At 45.8% G+C, this 24,451-nt stretch overlaps 1 protein-coding gene across 1 annotated transcript in view; it reads right to left on the bottom strand.

Annotated features, from left to right (window-relative positions):
* Positions 1 to 24,451, bottom strand: part of trip10a (thyroid hormone receptor interactor 10a) — a 124,922-nt gene that overhangs the window by 18,018 nt on the left and 82,453 nt on the right. Inside the window, exons 2-9 of the mRNA XM_052041959.1 lie at positions 22,920 to 23,035; positions 18,598 to 18,654; positions 15,218 to 15,365; positions 13,676 to 13,738; positions 10,408 to 10,512; positions 9,374 to 9,502; positions 8,154 to 8,300; positions 5,802 to 5,999 (exon numbers count right to left, since the gene is read on the bottom strand). Coding sequence (XP_051897919.1) covers positions 5,802 to 5,999; positions 8,154 to 8,300; positions 9,374 to 9,502; positions 10,408 to 10,512; positions 13,676 to 13,738; positions 15,218 to 15,365; positions 18,598 to 18,654; positions 22,920 to 23,035 — 963 coding nt within the window. The remainder of the gene's footprint in view (positions 1 to 5,801; positions 6,000 to 8,153; positions 8,301 to 9,373; positions 9,503 to 10,407; positions 10,513 to 13,675; positions 13,739 to 15,217; positions 15,366 to 18,597; positions 18,655 to 22,919; positions 23,036 to 24,451) is intronic.

Genomic DNA, 24,451 nt, shown 5'->3' with positions numbered 1-24,451 from the left:
CTGCATAATGAATTGACCTGTATGATCGGTGTACAAGACAAGTTTTTCACTCTACCTTGGTACAAGTGACAATAATAAACCAATACCAATACCAAAAGGGTCATGATACAGGAGAAAGTAGCCTACTTTGGTATGTCACTCTCAGGAGAAGGAGTGATTGCTGTTGTTAGTGAGATTAGTTAAAGCTATGAATACATAGCACTTGAATATGGCAACTAAAGAGTCAGAGTCACACAACATGGAAACAGGCCCTTCAGCCCAAGTCCGCACTGACAACCAAGCACTTCTCCTACACAAAACCCACTTTATTCGCTCCACGTTCCCACGAACAAAGATTAAGGACAATTTATAGTGGCCAATTAATCTGCCAGGATGTGCGAAGAAACCACAGCATCTGACAAAACCCACGCATTCACAGGGAGAACATGCAAACTCCACACAGACAGCACCGAGGTCAGATTGAACCCAGGTTGCTGGAGCTGTCAGGCAGTGGTACTGCTCCACTCAGCCACCCAACAAGGACTGGAAAACAGAATTTTAAACAAGGACGTTGGAAATAGGATATTTAGGCATTTACGAGAAGCACATGGTATATCTTTTAAGCTAGGGAGAAATAGAAAAGGGGTGCTATTATTTCTTGAATATGACAAAAGAAATGAGCTCAAGATTCTCTATCCACTAGATCTACTTTGATCTTTCACTGTTGCAGATGTACAGACTCCCAAGTGATTAATACGTTTGGGGATTTTAACAATGACACAATAGCCTATTCAGGTGTAATCAGTATGACTACTTCATTAGTCTGTATCACGCCTTCAATGTGAAAAGCAGGTAAATTCTTGTTGAATTATTGCAGCCTCTCGCTCCAGTTACATTTGAACTACTCAGCACCAACTAGACGTTGCACTGTTGCCAGTACATCGCTGATTCTGGAGTGACTTCACCAAAAAATGTGTCCACAAAGCACAACTAGTTTTTTGTAGTCGTTATCGGAAAGCAAACAACTGCAGATGCTGTAAATCCTGAATAAAAACACAAAGTGCTGGAGACACTCAACTGGTCAGGCAGCATCTGCAGAGAGAGAGAGAGAATGTTTCAGGTTGATGATGTTGGATTCGACTGTTTAATATATATCTTTTCTTTCAGGTAAACATGTTGTGTTTAATACACCTCAAGTGGCTGTACAGGTATAACCACTTCTTAGCTTATTGGTTCGTCCATCAGGTGAATACATGTTTTCTCACTGGTTGATTTTGCCACAGTTTTCTGATTGGACTATTGTCATCTAAGGAGTACCTCTTATCTCAAAAAGTGTTGTTTTTTTGTTAATCACTCTCTCTTGCTCTCTTCACCCTCCCCCTAGCTCATTTTCAGTTCCTTTTGTCTCGGCTCATCACCTTGTAGTAAAGCAAGTGCCATGTGCTCTGTGACTGTTTCTTTGTTTTAAACTTTTCCAATAAAACTTTGTGAAGCACCAAGTTGTTTTCAACTCACTCTCGGACTCCTGAAAGAACCTGCGGATTCGAAAATAACCGGATCTGACAATGATGAAAAGTCATCGACCCCAAACGACAACACTGCTTCTCTCTCTCTACAGTTGCTGCCTGTCCTGCTGAGTAAATACCAGCATTATTTTTGCTCAACTTTATCACAGACGACTGGTATCAGGTAGATTAAAATCGTGGAACTGGTCCCATGCAATTGTCATTCTTTTCCCAGCAGTTTTTTTACATCTTCAGCAGAGTACGCTGGGATACAAATCCACTTGAGCACCATGTGGGCTCTGGGTGGCCCCTTTTCAGCATTTCCATCTTTGCCTCAGGATGCTACATCTGACAGCCCCGTTCTACTGCTGCTGTCTTGCTCTGGATCAACCCTTGAGAAGGCCCAAGATCCCACCGCCAAATCTTGATAAGCAACATACTTACAAAGCAACAATACCTGTCCAGGTATCCAAACATACTTTCCACTTGAAGGTGTGATTATCTTGCACTTCTTTTCATATTTTATATTTTCTTATGACATCAGAGGTGGCCATTTGGCCAAGCAAGTCAGTGTGGATCTCAGAGCAATCCTATCAATCCCATTCTCCAGCTTACTCCCATGCAACCTATACAGTATACCAACTTCAAAGGGTAATGGTTCACTCAGACCTGTACACTGGGGAGAGTCAATGTAGACTGGGTGATATCACAGGTCACCTCCACTCAGTCTGCGAGGTTGATCCCAAGCTTCTACTTATCTATTGCTTTAAATCACCACTTCACCCTCACTTTGATTTCTCTACGCAAGGCTTCAGACGCTGTTCCAACTTAGCTCATCGCAAACTCAAGGAACAGCACTTCATCTTCCAACTGGAAGCATTACAGCCTCTGGACTCAACAACGTGTTCAACAATTTCAAATAATCAGCATTCCAACTCCAGATGTTTATAATTCCTTCCAAAGTCCTTTGGTAACTTCATTCCTCATTTCCATTTTTACATAGAACAGTACAGCACAATACAGGCCCTTCGGCCCACAATATTGTGCTGACCTTTAAACCTCGCCTAAGACTATCTAACCCCTTCCTCCCACATGTCCCTCTATTTTAAATTAAATTTTGGGCATCATCTCTGCAACCTAATGTCTCCTGACTTGCACCCTATCATAGGCCTTGTGCCAAAAGAGGGGAGGGGGAAGAGAGAACAGAAGGCATCATAAAACTTGTTTATCTCTCAAGGATATCGTTGAACTAGAAAAGGTCTAAAAAGGATTTATGAGGATGTTACCATCACTGGAGGGTTTGTTACAAGGCTGTATAGGCTGGGACTTTTTCCCCTGGAGCTTAGGAGGTTGAGGGGTGAACTTATAGGTTTATGAAATCATGAGGGGCATCAATAAGATGAATAGCCACAGGCTTTTCCCCAGGGTAGAGGGGTCCAAAACTGGAGGGCATAGGTTTAAAAAGTGAGAGGGGAAAGATTTAAAAAGGACCTGAGAAGCAACTTTTTCCACACAGAGGGTGGTGGGTATATGGAACAAGATCCCAGAGGAGGGTATAATTACAAGATTTGGACAGGTACACGGATAGGGTGGTTTATGGGACGAGCTCAGTCAGGCAACTTGATCGGTATGGACAAGTTAGGCCAAAGGGGCTGCTTCCAGGCTGTATATCTCCATGACTAACTTTTCCTGGGTTCTGATGAAAGGTCCTCAAACTGAGATGTTAGCCAACTCTCTCCACACATGGCAGTCTGACCTGCTGCATCTTCTGCAAGCACTTCAATGACCTGTAGGGTTCTCACAGAACCTCTGCCATCATGTGGGCCCCCACTCCCCAGTTCTGCAGAGGTGGGCTCAAATCAGCCAAGATCCAATTGAAATGGTAAAACAGACTCGAGGGCAGGCACGGTAGTGTAGTGGTTAGCGTAACGCTATTACAGCGACAGTGACCCGGGTTTAATTCCGGCCACTGTCTGTAAGGAGTTTGTACGTTCTCCCCGTGTCCGCATGGGTTTCCTCCGGGTGCTCCGGTTTCCTCCCACATTCGAAAGACGTACGGGTTAGGAAGTTGTGGGCGTGCTCTGTTGGCAACACTTGCGGGCTGCCCCCAGAACGCTCTATGCAAAAGATGTATTTCACTGTGTGTTTCGATGTACACCTGACTGATAAAGAAATCTTATCTTATCCTGTTCCCAACATCCATTCTTCTGGTTTTCCCTGGATTTGGTGGGATATTTGGACTAGCCAATGCTTCTCTCTTGGTGTGCATATTGATAACCCAGTTCGAGAGACTTTCTCTAAAACAAAATTCTCTGGGGTGCCCCTTCTCATTCCCATTAACCCTGCCTTCACTTCAACCATTGCCACCGAAATGGGTGCTGTTAAAACACCTTGGGGTCACCCAGCAACAAATCCATAATACCACCATGGAAACAATACCAATAGTTAAATGTTGTGAAGGCAGAATTAAGCAGGGAGAATTGTTAAGACCAAATATATGCACCAAAAAGGAAAAAAGACTGCAGATGCTGTAAATCTGAAATAAATGCTGGAAAGACTCAGCAGGTCAGGCAGCATCTGTGGAAAGAGAAGTAGACAATGTTTCAGATTGGTGACCCTTTTGCTCTGTTGAAATGCCATCGACCATCAACTTTTCCTCTCCAGTGATGCTGCCTAACCTTCTGAATATCTTAAGATGGGTATTTCTGTTTTTGATGAAAATTCACACATTTCCTTTTCTTAGAAGAGGGATAGTATTGGATAAGGCTGCCTAGGTAGAACGTCAGCCATAATCCGGAAAAACAGCAGAAAGCCTCGAAGGACCGAATGGCCTACTCCTGTTCCCATTCCTTCTGTTCCAATAAGGGAGGTTGCAACAGGTCCAGAGTCCATGTCTGACCGGGTGACAAGGATAGACTGCAGGAGAAATCACCAAAATTCACCAGACACAAATTGCAGTTCATTCAGGAGTCAAAACTAAACTTGGGAAATGAGGAGGATAATGTTACATCTGTATAAACTGGTGCTTTGTGCAACTTTTAATGGCAAAAGCTGTGCCGGTAAACTTGGTGTGTACTTATTGAGAAAAAGAAAATGGCTATAACCTGCTAACGAATTAAAAGGAATTTCACGGGACCTCTGCTCTGATTTGGCTCCCATCCCCCAGTTCTGCGCAGAGATAGGCTCAAAGCAGCCGAGGTCAAACTGACTCAAGAGGCTTCTGTTCCCAATATCCATTCTTCCTGTTTGTCCTTGGTTTTGGCAGGATAGGTAGAACCAGGCACCTCCCCTCAGCCTTCTCCTTGTCTATGAGCACGAGGAGATTAAGAATTAGTCTTTCCATTTCTTTCTGTCCCTTCAGCTGAGTCTGTTAATTACTGTGTAGGAAACCTGGACGATGCCTTTTCAAAGCTCACCAGTCCGCAGTGCTTGGTATCGTCGTGAGATCTGTTTCTGCTAAATCCACGGAAGAAAGCCCGATTGCACTGTAATCCAATTAGCAAACCCCAGCTCCAGAACGAGGACTCAGGGAGAAAGAAATGAAGCAGCTGATAGTGCAAGTGGTCAGACTTTTAAACATTAAATAAATAGCCGCAGGTAAGGAAGGTTTTCATAGTCCACAGTTCCAGACCACAGCCCGCAATAAAGGGTTGCCAGAATTTAGGACAGCACAGTGACTGCTGCCTCACAGCTCCAGCGACCCGGGTTCAATCCTGACCTCCGGTGCTGTGTGTGTGGCGTTTGTATATTCTCCTTGTTACTGTGTGGGTTTCCTTCTGGTGTTCCAGTTTCATAGTCATACATCACAGAAACAGTACCTTCGGCCCAGTGAGTCCCCGCTGACCAGCAAGCACCCATTAACACTAATCCTACATTAATCCCACCTTTAACTCCCTCAGATTCTACCACTCACAGGGGGCAATTTATATTGGCCAATTAACCTACTGACCCGCACGTCTTTGGGACATGGGAGGAAACCAGAGCTCTCGGGGGAAACCCACGCTGTCACAGGGAGAATGTGCAAACTCCACAATGACAGCAGCCAAGGTCAGGGTCGAACACGGGTCTCTGGCAAGTTTCCTCCCACATCCCAAAGACGTGCAGGTTGGAAGGTTAATCGGCCACTGCAAGTCGCACCTAGTGTGTAGGTGGGTGGTAGAAGCTGTGGGGCTGGAGGTTGATGGAAATGTGGGAATAAAATAGGATTAGTGCAAATGGTCAGCACAGACCAGATGGGCCAAAGGGCGTGTTTCTGACCCGCACAACACCATGATCTTCTGCACCATGATCACACTCAGGTTAGCTGCTAGTCCGTACCTTGTTCTTCTTGCCGAATGGCCATCGTTTGGTCTTGCTTTTGTTGATGGTCCTTTGGTCAACCTTTGACTCCGATTTAAGGGAACCAATGCTATTTTCTGATGAAGTTCTATTGATCAGTTGGCTGTAGTCTTCAAACTCTATCTCCCCTGGCCGCTCAAATCCGGATTTGTAGGCCTCAATCAAAACACGAGAATCCTGATTTCAAGAGAAAAATTAAACAGATTTGTTTCTAACTTACTCTGCGAATCATAGTACACGTTATAATAGTTTCCCCCACAATAGCTCAGTGGTTAATCAACTGGATTCGCATCAAGCAGCAAGGACTACTGACAACTTCATAACCCACCATGGCCCCTAGGGAATTTAAATTGAAAAAAATTAACTCAATCTGGAATAATGGGAAAGCACGGTAGTGTAGTGGTTAGCGTAACACTTTACAGCACCAGCGACCTGGGTTCAATTCCCGCCGCTGTCTGTAAGGAGTTTGTACATTCTCCCCGTGTCTGTGTGGGTTTCCTCCGGGTGCTCCGGTTTCCTTCCACATTCCAAAAGACATACGGGTTAGGAATTTTTGGGCATGGTATGTTGGCGCTAGAAGCATGGCGACACTTTGCGGGCTGCCCCCAGAACACACTACGTGTACATTTCACTGTGTGTTTCGATGTACATGTGACAAATACAGATATCTTATAAAAAGCTCATCTTAGTAATGGGACCATGACACTACTGGATTATTAACATCCTTCAGGTATTGAAGTCTGCTATATTTACCAAGTATGGACCATATGTAACTACACACCCACTGTCATGTTGAATGCCGTGTGAAACAAGCTGACCAGCTACACAGTGCAGGGACCAATTAGATAGACAATAAATCTTGGTTTTGCCAGTGACAATCACATCCTTAAATAATTTTTTTAAAAATTGAAGGGTCGTTGTGTAAGGAGACAATTGCTACATCTTGAACTAAAGTGAAGAACTGCTCTGGGACTGTATGTTTTGAATAACCCACAACATGGTATAACTTCATTTTATCTGGGAATCAAGTGAAGCAGCCCCATTCTTGGAGCAACTGGGTCATATTGCACTGAGATTGTTGTACAATTTTGTACTTTTTTTGCATTATTTTGATTTTTATTTATTTTTATTTCTGTAATTTATAGATATTTTCTTTGCACTGTACTGTTGCCACAAAATAACATGTCATATGTCAATGATAATAAATCTGATTCTGATTCTGAAATAGAGAAAAAGAGCTAATGATGCAAAACACTTTTGGAACCTTAAGTGAAGTGTTTCTGGGGTACAGTCACTGAAACAATGAAGGAAACACCAAACTAATTTGCTGAGAGCAAGGTCCAACAACAAAACAGATAACCTGTTTCAGTGATGTTGTCTAAATGGCAAATATTAAGCAGGATAATCCCAAACTCTTCAGAATAGATCTATGGGATCTTTTACATTCAGTCTGGAGGGTAGGTGGTTTTATCTTTCCATCTGAGGTACACTTACTCTGTTCTCTTCAGAGCTAGGAAGCATTTCTTACTTGGATAGGTTTTGGAATTGGTATTATCACCACACAAATCTGATTTCCAGTGCTGCCTGTGTGGAGTTTGCACTTTCTCCCTGTGACCTCTCATTAAACTGGAAAGGGTGCAGAGATTTACGAGGATGATGCCAGGACTTGAGGGCCTGAGCTATAGGGAGAGGTTGGGGGGAATGGGGGGCTAGCAGCATAGGAGATTGAGGGGTGACCTTATCAAAGAGTACAAAATCATGAGGTATAGATTGGGTGAATGTGCACACAGTCTTATTCCCAGGGAAGGGGAACTAAAAACTAGAGGGCATGGGTTTAAGGAGTGAGGTGAAAGATTCAAAAGGGACCTGAGGGGTGACTTTTTCCACGCAGAGGGTTTTGCATATATGGAATGAGCTGCCAGAGAAAGCGGTTGAGGTAGATACAGTAACATTTAAGAGACATTTCGATAAGTACATGGATAGGAGGGCTTCAGAGGGATAGGAGCCCAACGCGGACAAATGGGACTGGCTTGGATGGGCACCTTGGTCCATGGGCAAGTTGGGCCAAAGGGCCTGTTTCCATGCTGTGTTACTCTATGGTGTTCTGGTTGCCTCCCACATCCAAAAGACGTGCAGGCTGGGAGGTTAATTGGCCGCTGTAAGTTACCTCTAGCAGGAGAGTGGTGGAATCTGGGGGGAGATGAAGAGAAGCGAGGTGGGGAGAATAAAACTGAATTAGTGTAAATGGGTGCTTGATGGTTGGGACAGAATCACTGGGGCAAAAGGCCTGTTTCTGTGCCATGTGACTCGATGATTATTGATCTTACGTACGCCATTTTCATTCACAGACTCTGCGGCTTTCGTCATCTCATCCAGACACTTCCCAATGATGGGCATGACCTTCCGCTCCGTGTCCGCAAACATCTTGTAGGCCTCACAGAGTTTCCGTGTTCGCCGCTCGTCCATGTCCTGAAGCTTCTGCACAAACGAGACCAGACGTACGGTTGTCCATGAAAATGGCCCCAAGTACACCGGAGGAAGCCAGATCCTCAGTCTGTGCCTCACAGCTAGACATCACAGACAGGGCCACTTTGAGCCAGCAAGTACTCAAACTCAGAAAATAAAAAAATATGGATGCCTGGTAGGGTTGTGAACACTACACAATACTTCCAGATTTCTCTAGGATTGAAGATTAATCTCCATACAAGCTGAATTGGGCAGAGAATAATCACGAGGTATTGAGTATAAGAGATGGCACGTCACGTTCTAGTTGTACAAAACGTTGGTTAGGAAGGACCTGATTAACCTAGAGAGGGTGCAGAAAAGAATCACAAGGCTGTTACCTGGATTGGAGGGTTTGAGATATCAGGAGAGATTGGATAGGTAGAGATAGGGTAAATATCAGAGTCTGTTTCACATGGGAGGGGCATCCTTTAGACAGCATAGGCGAGAGAGAAGAGGTTTAAATGGGATCGGAGGGGTACATTTTTCACACAAAGAGTAGCTGTATCTGGAATGAGCTGCCAGAGGAGATGGTGGAGTCAGGAACAACAACAACATTTAAGAAGCAGCTGGACATGAATGAACAGGGCACAGAGGGATATGGAATTAATGCAGGCAAGTCGGATTAGTAGAAATAGGTACGACGGCCGGCCCTCTTCATTCTCTACTTGTCCAAAAGCCTCAAGTTTTGCCTTAACTCTCTCCGTTTACCCAATACTCTGCCATCTGACCTACACTGAAGTAATTCTCAGCTGGGAACCAATTTTGAAGATTCCAAAGCAAACCTGGAGGATTTGACATAGGATTTCACGTCTTCACTTTCCTATCTAGTCTACGTACAAATCCGGTGAATCTCAGGTTCACCATCCGCTACACCCCAACTCTCATCCCAGCATCCAACCACACATCAAATATTTATGCCCACATTGCATGCAGGGTTATTCCAAATATATCTTATTCAAGTTTTTTTTCACCACTAATGTCAACCTGACAGTTATCTCTCTCTCAGTTTACCCTCTTCATCCAAAATTCCAGTCTGTTAAACTTACATTGAAAACATTGGGCATTTCCTCAAAGTAAAATTGGTTCTGGTCCTTGTTGTATTTCTGTAGCTGAGAGGCGTACTCATTTTTGCTTTCTTCTGCCATGTGGTTCCGCAGATTTGCTTGCTGTTTTGCCTGAGGGGAGACAAAGAGACATTGTTCACACTCTGGTAATGAAGAAACTCATTCAGTCACTCTGTCAGAATCCACAGGGCAGCACGATTCCAGGTATCTCCCTTCACCACTGAAGCTACGATTAACAACCTGCAGCCTCGTAATTAGAGGGAGAACACTGCTCATAGTTTGTACTATTTTGGCCCATTACATGCCCCAGTGTGGCATTTCCAAGGAGGGTTGATATGTGCAAAGCTATAAGGAAGTCTAGACAGGGTAAATAAAAAGGACCTGATTCCCTTGGTAGAGGGGACCAGGGGACAGAGAGTTAAGTTAATTGGTCAAGGGATTAAAGAGGAGCTGATGAAAAATTTTCACCAGTAATTGGGGTCTGGAACTCGCTGCCCGGAAGGGCGGAGGAGACAGAAACACTCATTGCATTTAAAGCCACCTGCACTGGAGAGTGGGAGTGGCACGCTGATGCAGCCATTCAACCTGCTGCCTCATAGCTTTAAGCAACCTGGCCTCGCTGCCGACCTGGGGTGCTGTCTCTGAGGAGTTTGCACGTTCTCCCTGTGACCATGTGGGTACTTCCCCCCCACAAGTGCTCCGGTTTCTCCCCCACATCCCAAAGACGCGCGGGTTGGTATGTTAAATGGCTGCTGTGAATTGCCCTCAGTGTGTAGGTGACTGGACGGTAGTTGATAAGAATACAATGGGATTAGTGCAACTGGATGCTTGATGGCTGGCACAGAGTCAATGGGCCGAAGGGCCTATTTCTGTGCTCTATGACTATGATGCTGAAACCTACGGGGATACCGATCACGAGCTGGACAGTGAAAATAATCTAAAAGGACCTCAACATCCATCAGTAAGCCTGAAGCAGTCTACTGGCTCAGTCCTGCTAGACATAACCCATTGTTGACCTTTTCCACATCAGCTTTGGTTGTGTTGATGTCGTTGTCGACCTTCTCGGCATTCTGCTGTGCTTTCTCTGCCTCCTTGCAATCTCGCTCAAACCTTCTCTTGGCCTGTGGAAAACGGAACAGCAGACTGCAGTTACGATCGGCTCTCTCAGCAGCTCTGCTGGTTAAACACGAGGCCTGGCAGATCCTGCTTCAGAGCTGCCCAACCTCTGCCTGCAATGGAACTTGGACTGCTTCAACCAATCGCCCAGGGGAGACACGAGGATGGAAAAAGCCCAGAGCTCCCTACGGCAGGACTGTAGCGCAGCTGGTAGAGCCGCCCCCTCACGGCTCCAGTGACCTGGTTCGATCCTGACCTAGGGTGCTGTCTGTGCGGAGTTTGCACATTCTCCCCGTGGCTGCATGGGTTTATTCCAGATGCTCTGGCTTCCCCCCACATCCTGAAGATGTGCAGGTTGGTAGGTTAATTGACCCTAATGTGTGGGTGAGGGGTAGAATCTGGGAGAATGTAGGGAGAACAAAATGGAATTATTGTGTAAATCGGTGGTTGTTCAACGTAGACTCAATGGGCCATAGGGCCCATTCCCATGCTGTGTGACTCTCACTCAATCTGCTGTGAGACACACAAATAAAGCTAGAGGAACTCAGCAGGTCAGACAGCATCTATGGAGGATCTCAACCCAAAACATCAACGGTCCAGTTCCCTCCACAGATGCTGCCTGACCTGCTGTTCCTCCTGCTCCCGTGTGTGTTGTTCCAGATTTCCAGCATCTGCAGTCTCGTGTCTCTAGCTCTGCGGAGATGTGATGCATGGGGACATTGAACAAATAACAGGACAAGCCAAGGGTGTGATCCTCCTGTAATTGAAGAGCTAGACAATATGCACCAGCGGTGCACGTGAGTGAAGGGAACCAAACAGCCATGGAAATTTAGGTGAAGGGAGGAGAAAGTGTGTACAAGGACCATAACCCAGGTGGCTTCCTACACTATACAGTCCACTGCAGAAACTGGAAGACATAATCCAGCATAACGCTCCCAGTGCAGTAGCAGGGAAGTGCTGCACTGTTGAAGGTGCTGTGATTGATGTCAAACTAAGTCCTCCTCAATTCCCTGGGCTGGGTGTAAAAGATCACCCGACACCATTTCAAACACCAGGGGAGTCACATCCAGTTCCTGAAGTGTTAACTGTTTTAGTCTCTCTACGGATGCTGCCTGACCTGCTGAGAATTTCCAACATTTCCTGTCTTATTTCAGATGTCCAGCATCTGCATTCCAGCTATGTTCAGTGCCCTGACCAACATTTATGCACTGACCATAACTTCACTGCCTGCAATAGTATGTCCCAAGATCGCAAGAGGCACCGTGCAAATGCAGGCCTCTCCTTCCAGGTCCAAAAAGTGCACTCGGACACAGAGGTCCCAGCTGGTGAACCACTGCAGTACTTCATCCGTCCATGAAGAAGCATTCCCATTGAACCTTTCTCAGCTTCAGGACATCCCAAAGCACACCAGAGAAAATTAGGCGAAGTGCAGTTACTATGGTAACATAGGAACCATGGCACCCAACTTACGCACAGCAAGCTCCCACAAAATGGCAATAGGATAATGAGCAGGTGATGTGTTTTAGTGATGGTAACTGAGGTATTGATAAAAGTGACAGGGAGAACTTCCTCCTCTCCCCCTCCTGCACACCTCCCTTGCTCCTATATGGGACATTAATTTGAGGTTTTTATGTCCGCTTGAGAGCAGATGCGATCTCGTTTAACTTCACTTCTATAAGACAGCTGTACAGTATTCCAGTACTGCATGGAAAGTGCCTGTCTAAAACATCTGGCCATATTCCTCCCCTCCCACCCCACCACTCCTCAGATTTTATTCACAAGATATCCAGTAAAGATATACTGGCTTTGGAGGCGGTGCAGAGGAGGTTCACCAGGTTGATTCCAGGGATGAGGGGATTAGCCTACAAGGAGAGATTGAGTCACCTGGGACTATACTCGCTGGAATTCAGAAGAATGAGAGGGGATCTGATAGAAACATATAAAATTATGAAAGGGATAGATAAGATGGTTTCCACAGGTAGGTGAGACTAGAACTTGGGGACATAGTCTCAAGATTCGGGGGAATAAGATTTAGGACGGAGATGAGGAGAAAGTGCTTTTCCCAGAGAGTAGTGAATCTGTGGAATTCTCTGCCCAGGGAAGCAGTGGAGGCTACCTCATTAAATATATTTAAGACACATTTAGATAGATTTTTGCATAGTAGGGGAATTAAGGGTTATGGGGAAAAGGCAGGTAGGTGGATCTGAGTCCATGGCCAGATCAGCCATTATCTCATTGAACGGCGGAGCAGGCTCGACGGGCCACATGGCCTCCTCCTGCTCCTATTTCTTATGTAAGTACAGTCAGGACATGACATTCACTGCACCAAACATGCAAGACATCCCTTACAATATATCAACACCACCACTGTTTCATCCTGAAGCAACGCATCGGTGAAGCGCTTGAGAAGGTGTTACACAGGGCCCAGCCGCTCATCGGTGGTGGCAGGACCGCAGACTGTGCTCCTTCCCCACAAAGTCTTGGTGGTGGCTGCACTGAGCTTCAGCACCTCCCTCAGCATGTACTCCTGTTCCTTGGAACGTGCCAGTCAGCAGCATTCCCTTGTGGATATCTCCTTAAACCGTTGACCAACAAGTTTTGAGCAGACCCAAGTAAGTCTTTCAGCAAATTGACAACCGTAAGTCAAGAGTTGAGGGGGGTTTGAGCCAGCAACATTCTGGTTGAGGTATGCACACTACACATAGATCTACAGCTAATTCTTTAAGGTGATTGGGTTACCTGAACGATGCCACACTCCAGTGAGGTCACCTCACAGTCAGGTTGTGAGCTAAAGCAACTCTGTGAAGTCACCACACCTCTGCTGAGGAATAAATATTTAGGAGACTTCTCCTAACAGCATAGCAATGGACACACCAGGAGTTTCCCACAGTAAATGTGACAAATTTTACTCTGAATGTTAAAGGAATTCGAAAGAATTCAAGTTATTAAAAGAAATAACAACACAAATTGTTGGAAATAATTAGCAAGTCAGGCAGGATCTGTGGAGAGGGAAACATGAATGGTCAAGTGTTAATGTTTCTCTCTCCACAGATACTGCCTGACCTGCTGAGTGTTTCAGGCATTTTCTGCTTTTACTTAAGGTTTTCAGTACCTGCAGTTTTCTGTTAAAGGAAACGAGTTTCCTTGAGGTTACTCTGGTAAACTTACGTTATCCAGCTGTTTAAAGCTAACTTCCAGGTTCTGCTGGGCTTTTCTTCCCTCTAGAAGATGCTAGAACAGAGAGAGAACAATTAGTATGAAGGTGTGGCCAAGAAGAATTGGCAAGATTCCCAAAGGCAGCACACACGGTCTAAAACACCCTCAATACAAGAGAAAAATTGGATAAGGCCAAGCAAGAGGGGGGCCACACATTTTAATGAAAAATCTTCAGGGTGCTCAACTAACATTGGGTTAGTTACATTCCATTGTAAAAGGTTAAAGCACTGGCTGATTCAACACTGCTGTGGCCATGACCCCCCAGCTCTCAAAAAGCCGTCCGATTACTAGCGTGGTAGGGAGGAGGTTCTCCTTACTAGTTTTGTCCAATGAGTTTATTCCTCCCTGTCCTGTAAATTCATCCCCTTCCACATTCCATGGTCCTGTAATACAACTGAACTTGACCTTACACACCAATCGGTGCAGGCTGATCACAAAAAAGCAATAAGGGCAGGAACGCCCCTTTATCTCATCTCTGATCCTTCAGCCAATTTGTATCCCTGGATCCAAGGTTCACCGTGATCACTCAGTTCGCAACAGACTCTGCTCAATGGCCTTTAGTTGCTGAGGCCATCCAGGTAATTCACTCCCTAAACCTCCTCGTCACACCTCCTCCTTCACAATGTTCCTCAAAACCTGCCTCTTCGACCAAGCTATTGGTCACCTCCCCCAACACCTCCTGAAATTAAAAACAGAAAAATGCTAAAACACTCATCAGCAACCAAGTACGGAAAGAGAAATAGTGTTGATGTTTCAGATCAGGGTGACCCTTCGTCAGAACAATCCTGATGAATGATCTTCCTCATAAAACATTAACCATGCTTCTCTCTCCACAGATGCTGCCTGACCTGCTGAGTGTTTCCAGTATTTTGTTTTTATTTCAGGTTTTCAGTATCTGCAGTTGCTTTTTTATCTTCATCTACCATTTCCTGATGTATTGTTATTGGTTTATTATTGTAACTTGTACCGAGGTACAGTGAAAAACTTGTCTTGCATTCCGATCGTACAGGTCAATTCATTGCACAGTGCAGTTACATTGAGTTAGTACAGAGTGCATTGATGTCGTACAGGTAAAAAATAGTAACAGTATAGAGTAAAGTGTTACAGCTACAGAGAAAGTGCAGTGCAATAAGGTGCAAGGTCACAACAAGGTAGATCGTGAGGTCAGAGTCCATCTCATTGTATAAAGGAACCATTCAATAATCTTATCACCGTGGGATAGAAGCTGTCCTTAAGTCTGACAGTACATGCCCTCAGGCTCCTGTATCTTCTACCCGATGGAAGAGGAGATAAGAGAGAATAGAGATTATGGATACAAGGTTCCATATATATGCATATTGGGAGTTGGCACTGTGAAATTCTGAGTGTGAAACCGGAGGTACTGCTGTTTAACAAAAGGTCTATAGGACAAGTGACCAATTGGGAAGATGGTCTGGATGTGTGGAGGGAGGGGTGGCGTAGGGAGTGGATGAACAGATTAGCACTGCACTGTACCATCTTGCGTTCCTGCTTATTTTCCTGCAAGTATTTCATCAGTTCAGCAAAGATGTACTGCATCAGATTCTCTGCAATAACCTCTCGCTGCCCAGCATAGTCATTCAGCTCATTGAGGATGTTGATGAAGGTTTCATACTGGGAAAACCTGCAAGAAGCAAACAGATGTTAAAACAAGTTAAATCAGACAACCTGAGCGGGAAGACAAAGTTCAGTCACCCATGCAGAATTTACACATTCATTCATTTCGCTTCAAGAATTCTACACACAGCTTTCAATTCCAACACCCTGGGTTTCTGTTATGAGGAGAGACTAGAGAGGCTATGTCTCTTTTCCCTGGAGCAGAGGAGGTTAAGAGGAGATCTGATTGAGGCACATAAAATTATCAGGGGTCTAGATAGGGTAAACTTTCCCCAATACATCAGAGGGAGAAAAAGCTAAAGGACATAGATTTAGAGCAAGGGGTAAAAAAGGATCTGAGGGGGACTTTCATCACCCAAGAGAGTGGTGAGTAGTTGGAATACACTGCCTGAGAGCGTGGTGGAAGCAGAGTCACTGACAGGATTTAAGACGAGCACTTGAATCACCTCAGCATAGAAGGCTGCGGGTCAAGTGCTGGAACATGGGACTAATTTGGATGGATCGGCATGGATTTGGTGGGCCAAATGACCTGTTTCCATTCTCTATTTATATTTATGGCTCTGTAACTATTCACTGTTCTCATTTCTTTGTGCAATGCACTGGCCAGCGATGTGACAAAGATGATCTGGCAAATATTTAAACTTAAATTGACTTTGTATGTTCTTATTACCAACTGCAATGTAGTTGTGCTTTATGAATTTATGGTCAATTCTTCTCAAGATTTTCAAATAATCAAAAATACCCAATTTTGGCAAACATTAATAAATCTCAAAGAAAATCCCAGAACAGAACCAAAAAGTATAACCATAAGGTATAACAGCAGAATTAGGCCAATCAGCCCATCGAGTCTGCTCCGCCATTCAATCATGGCTGATTTATTTTTCAACCCCATTGTCCCGCCTTCTCCCTGTAACCCTTAACCCACTTACCAATCAAGAAACTATCAATCTCTGCCTTAAATACATCCAATGACTTGGCCTCCACAATCCTCTATGGCAATGAATTCCACAGATTCACCACCCTCTGGCTGAAGAAATTCCTCCTCATCTCAATTCTAAAGGGACATTCCTTTATTCTGAGGCTGTGCCCTCGGATCCTAGACTCTCCTACTAATGGAAACATCCTCTCCACGTCCACTCTATCCAGGCTTTTGAGTATTCGGTAGGTTTCAATGAGATCCCCCCTCGTCCCTTTGAATCCCATCAAGAGAAGGCCCCAAGTCATCAAATGCTCCTCAAATAACCGAAAAATTCAAGACCTACCCGTGTAACACATTGTAGCAACAGTCACTCAATCAAGGGAGGTAGGGGAAGGCAGATGATGATAAAGCAGTGGACTTAGGAGAAAAATAATCCACCTGATTCAAGTCCACAGATGGGTTCTGGGAGGGAACAAGGTGGGGACATGAAAACTTTACAGCATCAGACTGCTGTTCATCAGATTCCCTCTGCAACTTTATATTCAGAAAGGTCAGGAGAGGTAAGTGACTGACAGGAAGCTAATTGACAACTTATTGACAAGAGCTTGTTCTGATTTCCGCTGACGATCACTGCTTTGAGAGCTAGGTGGCAAAGCACAGCTATGTGATCACGGAGTGAATGAAAGGTCTGGCTCCTGGCCCAGAAATGACATCATGGAGATCTTGTGGTTATCCAGTACTTCCTGAAGAACCAGTTGGTACATGAGCTAGCCCTACCCCCTTAGCTTTTGTACACACAAGATATCTACAGATTTACATATGTACGCATCCACACACTTGCACACATCCATTGTCAGGAGTGCTCTTGGATGTGTGCACAATGGGTACACTCGTTCATGTGTGCACCACAAATACAGAAAACAACATACACATTTGCACAAATGTACATGCATATCAATAATGTTCACATGCTCAACACACACAAAGTATGTACACACGTATTTACACACACACACACACACACATATATATACACACACACTTGCTTACGCATGCATACACAAAATAATGCATACTTGCACAAAAAAAAGTATATACTTGGAGACACGAGACACTGCAGATACTGGAATCTGGCGCAACACACAAAGTACTGGAGAAACTCAGTGGGTCAGGCAGCATCTGTGGGGGGAAGTGGATGGTCCCCTGTCTCTTTTCCCCCCTTTCTCTCTCCTCCTGATCCACCAGCTTCCATTACCCTCTCTCCTTCCCCTGTCCCACCCTCTCCGTCTGCACACAATCCTCCCAGTGGCTCCCCTCCCCACCTCACCTCACTCCCTCTATTCCATGGTCCACCTTCCTCTCCCGTCAGATTCCACCTTCAGCCCTTTGTCCCTTCTGCCTGTCACCTCCCAGCTTCTGACATCATTCTCATTCTCCCCCTCCCTCATCTGCCTATCACCCCCACCTCACCTGCCAGCTCTTGCTCCACCCCTTCCCCCCCACTTTTTTATACCATCTCCCTTCTTTCTTTCCTGTCCAGAAGTAGGGTCTCGACCCGAAATGATGCTGTCCATTCCCCTCCACAGATGCTGCCTGACCTGCTGAGTTCCTCCGGCATTTTGTGTGTTGCTAATATATACACTTACATCCATAAACATACATGCACTCACAAATAACATGTACTGTATATGTGGACTGTTCACATGTGCACATGCATGCGTACACTCATTCAAGCCTCCTCATTGGGAGGTTTGGCTGCGGTTGGGAGGAAAGCCGAAGGAAATAAAGCAGCTGTCAGCACATCTGGACGGAGTGGGGATTCCACTGCGGAACCCACAATCCCCTTCCCCAAACTCCAAACCTCCTCCCACTGAGGAACAAGAGGGGGAAAGTGGAGAACCATGAGACGTTCATGGAACATAGAACATAAGAGCACAGTACAGGTGCTTTGGCCCACAATGTTGTGCCGACATTTTATCCTGCTCTAAGATCTATCTAACCCTTCCCTCCCACATAGCCCCCCATGTCTGTGTAAAAAACTTACCCCTGACATCCCCCTTATACCTTCCTCCAATCACCTTAAAATTATGTCCTCTCGTGTTAGCCATTGTCGCCCTAGGAAAAAGTCCACTCGATCTATGCCTCTCATCATCGTGTACACCTCTATTAAGTCACTTCTCATCCTCCTCCTCTCCAAAGAGAAAAGCCTTCGCTCACTCAACCTCTCCTCATAAGACATTCAGTGCCCCACTTCCTAAAGGAAGCACTCTCCGGCGAGTGAGCCGAACTGTCGAGATTTCACGAGCTGAGTGCAACTTACTTCAGTTCATGGTCTTCTTTCGAGACTCGCTTGGGGCTATATTTCTTCACCAAGGCCCTGAGGAAAGAAGGTAAAATAATCAGCTGTTCCCGCCATCAGTCCAGAAGGTGAACCTGCATTCACTATGGGAAGAAACCCAATTATTAGTCTAATTTTTAAATCAACATTTCACCATTTTCTCCTGCTGCTTTGACTCCCAATGATCCACAATGGCTTCTTAGCAATCCAAAAAGTTACACTTGAAAGCTGAGGCATTAAATATCCAGAAGTACTCACCTGTGGAAACCATTGCAGGTGAGACTGATCTGGACCTCGTGTTCTCACTCCTCACCGCCACCACCCCCTCCGTCAGTCACCCTCCAGTGACACCTGCTGCATGTGACCAGCACAATTCACCTGAGGACAATTGCTGCCCTCTGCTCCCATCTGACCTGGGATGGACAGTTACCTGCCTTGCTGACCACTGCAGCTACCTACAGAACAAGGTGAGGTAACAGTGTGGAGTTCTTTAAAGATTCTTTATTGACAACTGGAGCAGACACCATACCAGCTGTCCAGGGACAATGAGGGGTCCTGCTGGGATGGTCCTGTGTGTCTGTGTGGATAGAGACAGAGAGAGAGACAGGCTTGAGCAAAGGAGACAGATAGAAAGAGACAGGTAGAGCAAAGTAGTTATGAGTCTTTAGAATTTGCTACTGAGGCTGAATACAGAATAAATTCAAGGCCAGGACAGATTTTTACAGGTGTGGGGAGTGGGGTTAGGGTTCTGGGAACGGGCAGCGAAGTAGGGTTGAGCCCAAGGTCAGGTATGATGTAATTGAACAATTACAGCAAGCTAGAGGGGCCGAGTGGCCCACTGCCATCTCTCCTTGTTATGTCGGTGCTCTTTCACAAGTGCACACTTACGCTTCTTTCATTCCACCAAAATGACAAAGTATTAAACTAAATCTATGAGCTGGGTGTGTACATTCATGGTTTATCTGGGCATTGGCACATCACCAGGTGCACAGTAAATCCGAATCACGCTGCCCAAGGTGACCAGACCTGTCTGGGATGAAGGAAGTTTGGCAAATGTTGTGAATTTTCGATTTGCATCAACCCCAGCTTTCTCCTTTACTGTCTGTGATTTTGAAAAGGGAACTGTGACCCAGACAGGCAAGCCAGTTCCTTCACCCCCAGCTTGGTTCCCTATGTACTTCTGACAAACAGGATGTGGAGGTCTCTGGAAATCTCAGCAACTACTACTTTCATTAGTTGCCCGCTGAACTGAATGGATTGTTGGACCAGCTCAGGGGCAGTGCTAGGAATAGGAGGTCCACCTGCACAAAAGAAAGGCTCGCCCCCATGTTTCCTGGACACACAGGAGGCTGGAGGGGCTGGAATCTGGAGCAACAAACAATCTGCTGCAGGAGCTCAGTGGGTCAAGCAGCACCTGTGGAGGGGAAAGGAATTAGATAGTGAGTCTTGGTAAGAATGTGGCCAAAGAGCTGGAGAGCAGTGGGGAGACTGAGCGGCAGCAGTGACGAGAGGGTCCTCACAGAGCTGCTGGAGAGAGGAGGAAAACTCCTTCAAAGTCAGCATGCCTTGATGCAGGGTTTGGACCTGAAGAGTCGGCAATTCCTTTCCCCTCCACGGATGCTGCTCGACCTGCTGAGTTCCTCCAGCAGATTGTTTACTGTTCCCTGTATTTCCTACAAGGTTGAAGATTGGAGACTATTCCCCATCCTCATAAGAAGCAGGAACTGCATTGAGCCTGAAGTCTGCTGCACCACTCAATATTTCCACACACCACCCTCAGATCCCTCGATTCCTCTGGTAAGGAGAAATCTTATTGATCTCTGTTTTGACTGCCGTCAGTGACTGAGCCTCAATATCCCTCTGGGATTGAGGATCCCAAAGATTCACCACCCTTTTGAATGAAGGAATTTCTCCACATTTCAGAGAGTGGCAACCCCTAAATTTAACAGGACACAGATTCACAGGGACCGACATCTCAGACAGCAATTGGACAATGTCCAAACTGAAGGCAAGCTAACCAGCACAAGCCCAGAGCAACCTGCTGACAATGTGTTGGGTCGGGGTTCAAAGCCATTCACGTTCTTCACCCTCCCCACCCCGAGCTCCAGCTCCAGCTGCTCCACTCCGGCCCAGGCAGATCTGGGATCCAAAAAACACAAAACATTGCATTGTTGACCAGCCTACGGCAGTAAAAGGTCAATCCACCAGTGGGAGCCTGGGGCTCTGTAACACCAACGACTCCACCTGGGGCCTTCCTGTGAAAAGCAGACCTCTTACATTTCGTTCACATCTCAGGGGATTGTCAGCCCAGCATCCAACCTCCTCAAGTTTTAAGGAGAGCTCTAAACTTCCTCCCCCTTTCTCAGTTTGAAGAATTCCCTGAACTCCTTCAACGTGAGACACAAGAAATTCTACAGATGCTGGAATCTGCATCAATACACAAAAAGTGCTGGAGGAACTCAGCAGGTCAGGCAGCATCCGTGGAGGGAAATAAACAGTCGACATTTCGGGCCGAGACCCTTCATCAGGACTGGAAAGGAAGAGGGCAGAAGCCAGGAGGAGGAGGTTGGGGGAGGAGGAGGAGCACACGCAGGCAGGGGACAGGTGAGTTCAGGTGATAGGTGAGTCCAGGTGAGAGGGGAAGATAGGTGAGTAGGGGGAAGATGTAATAAGCTGGGAGGTGATAGGTAGAAGAGGCTGAGGGCTGAAGGAGGAGGAATCTGGTAGGAGAGGGCAGTGGACAATGGAATAGGGGATGGAGGAGGGGAGGAGATGGGCAGGTCATCAAGGCAGGGGAAGGGAGCCACAGGAATAAGGGAAGACAAAGGAGTGGGGGGGGAGAGAAAAAGAAGGGGTGGGGTTACCGGAAGTTAGAGAAATCGATGTTGAGGCAACCTGATGCAAGTCGCCAAAGCAATTCTCAAAACCCCAAATCTACTTCCTGTTCATGTTTTAGACACCGGCTCAGCCATCGTGTTCATTCAAAGCAGGGTCCAAAAGGTTTCTGGATATTAAGGGAATAAGCGGATGTTGGGATAGTGCAGGAAAAAGGTGTGAAGGTGGCAGATCAGCCATCACCTGCAGGAATGGTGGAGCAGGCTTGAAGGGCCAAATGGATTACTACTACCTGCTCAGAGTACCTACTCAATATGGCATTAGTGTCAGTGCCAGCAACGTCAAGCCTCCCCCTCACACTGCTCATTGACTCTATAGCTTCTTACAAATGGATATCACCCTTGTCCACACGTCTTGCCAGTAACCACTTCCTTCCTGGGAAACTTCCCCATCGCTCACCCAGAGGCGTATACAAGCTGACAACTCACAAAGATTATCTCAGAATAATCAGGAAACTCAAGCTATTGTGGGATCAGAAGAGGCATTTTGTTTTTTGTAATACATTGAATTTGAATGCCTTTGCTTATTCCTTACAGGAACATTGTAGATGAGAGAGAATAAGTTATTGTTCAACCAGGTAACAAGGGGGGAGGTGATGGGAAACCAATGGTGTGGGAGCTAGGCCTGAAACCTGTGCCTGACTGGTCTCTGAAGGTGAACTTCAAAGTCAAGTTTACTGTCAAATGCACAAATACACGTATGCACAGGTGCAATGAGAAACTTGCAGCAATTTAGCGTAATGGTATTAAAGCGGCAGCGACCCGGGTGCTCCGGTTTCCTCCCACATTCCAAAGACATACGGGTAAGGAAGTTGTGGGCATGCTATATTGGCACTGGAAGCGTGGCGACACTTGCGGGCTGCCCCCAGAACATTCTACGCAAAAGATGCATTTCATTGTGTTTCAATGTACACCTGACTGATAAAGATACCTTATACCTTACCTTATCAAAGGCACACAGTATCAGAAACACAACATTCACAAGAAAAAAGATAAATTATAGAAAATTATACAAGAAAGAACACAATTAGAACAAAAAATAAGTCCATTGTAGTGCAAAGTGACTATAGTGTTGCTCTACTGAAGTAGTGATTAGGGTTGTGCAGGTTGATTCAAGAACCGAATGGTTGAAGGGAAGCAGCTGTTCTTGAACCTGGTGGTGTGGGACTTTAGGCTTCTGTACCTCCTGCCTGATGGTAGCTGAGAGAAGATAGCATGGCCCAGATGGTATGGATCTTTGCTGATAGATGTTGCCTTCTTGAGCACTTCATGTAGATGCTTCCAATGGTGGGGGGTGGGGGGAGATGTATCGGGCTGAGTCCACCTACCCTCTGCAGCTTCTTACATTCCTGCGTATTGGAATTGCCGTACCAAACCATGATGCAACCGGTCAGGATACTTCCAACTCACCTCAGCTGCTTGGCGTAACTCTGTTCTATTTCGCTGCGATCCTTCACAAACTTCACATATTTCTCCACTAGCTCGATCCCCCACTGGGTCTGCCGTTCTATGATGTCGTATTGGTCCTGGACAAAGGAAGAAAAGCAGGCAGTCAGGATAATGGAAACAGATCTGAAAAAATAAAGTGGAAAATATGCAAAGCTATCCATGGTGTCCCATAAACAGAAATCTGAAGGCCAAGAAGTAGCAGTGAATGACCGATGTGGCCGGATACACGCGTCCAACGACAGGTTGCCTCAAACCTCTATTTCTGGATGTTACACAGACAATAGAACATACAATATACATCTGATAAAGGTACATAAAATTATTAAGGGGATAGATGGGGTAGATAGCAATAATCTTTCTCCCATGATGAGGGTGTCTAAATCAAGAGGGCAGAGGTTTTAAGGTGAAAAGTAGAAAATTGAGGGGGATCTGAGGAGGGAGTTTACTCCCCACACGAAGGATGGTTGGAGTCTGGAACACGCTGCCTAAGGAGGTGGTGGAGGCAGTTACTCTCCCAACATTTAAGCAGAATCTAGATGAACACTTGAATGGCCGAGGTCTAAAAGGCCACAGACCTAATACAAGTAAATGTGAAGTGTGGATAAGAACCACAAGCGGCATGGATATGTTGGGACAAGGGAGCCCGTTTCTATGCTGTATGATTCTATGACTCCAGAACAAAATAAGAGCAAGAGTAGGCCATTCGGCCCTTCAAACCTACCCCTACATTCAATATGCAGATGGCTCATCTGTCCCTGGCCTCAGCTCCTCTTCTGTACCACTTCCTCAAAATTCTGTAATCATTCAAAAATGCACCTGGTTTCTCTTTAAGTACCCACAACGATGTGGCTTCCACAACCCGATGCGGTAGAGAATTCCAGAGATTCACCACCCTCCATGTCCTCATGTAGAATATGGCAATCTGAGGGCAACTAATTGGACTCAGTATTGGAGGCACAATGCAGTCTCCACCATGGGAGGGGAACTTTGTGTTGAAAAACAGAATCATTGCTTCACAGGAGACAATAATTCTGCCCGACAAGTCTTTGCCATCTGATGTAGAGCAATCCCAACAGTCCTTTAACTGCTGCAAAATATTCTCTCCTTGTCCCTCTCCCACTAATCGACTGTTTACTCTGCTCACAGAAGACTTCCGGATTGCAACAAGAATATGAAGAACACTGTTTAAGAAAAGGCAGACATTGCACCTTCCAAAACCTGGGTACATCGAAGTTGTATAGCATTCCTCGTTAGTGTGTGTGTGTGTGTGTGTGTGTGTGTGTGTGTGTGTGTGTGTGTGTGTGTGTGTGTGTGTGTGTCTGCTTTCATCTGTGACCTGTGGGACTATGCCTACATGCTCACGTGTCTGTGCCAGTATGTATGTGTCAGTGTCCATATGTGCATGCCTTTCCACATGTCCTCCATGTACGTGCGTTTGAGACGTGTGCGCCCATGCTCACATGGTTAGTACACAGAACAGTACAGCACAGGAA

This window comes from Pristis pectinata, chromosome 31 (genome assembly GCF_009764475.1).
Source record: "Pristis pectinata isolate sPriPec2 chromosome 31, sPriPec2.1.pri, whole genome shotgun sequence".
NCBI lineage: Eukaryota > Metazoa > Chordata > Chondrichthyes > Rhinopristiformes > Pristidae > Pristis > Pristis pectinata.
The sequence above is the reverse complement of the archived record's forward strand: the minus strand, read 5'-3'. Positions and strand labels throughout refer to the sequence as shown.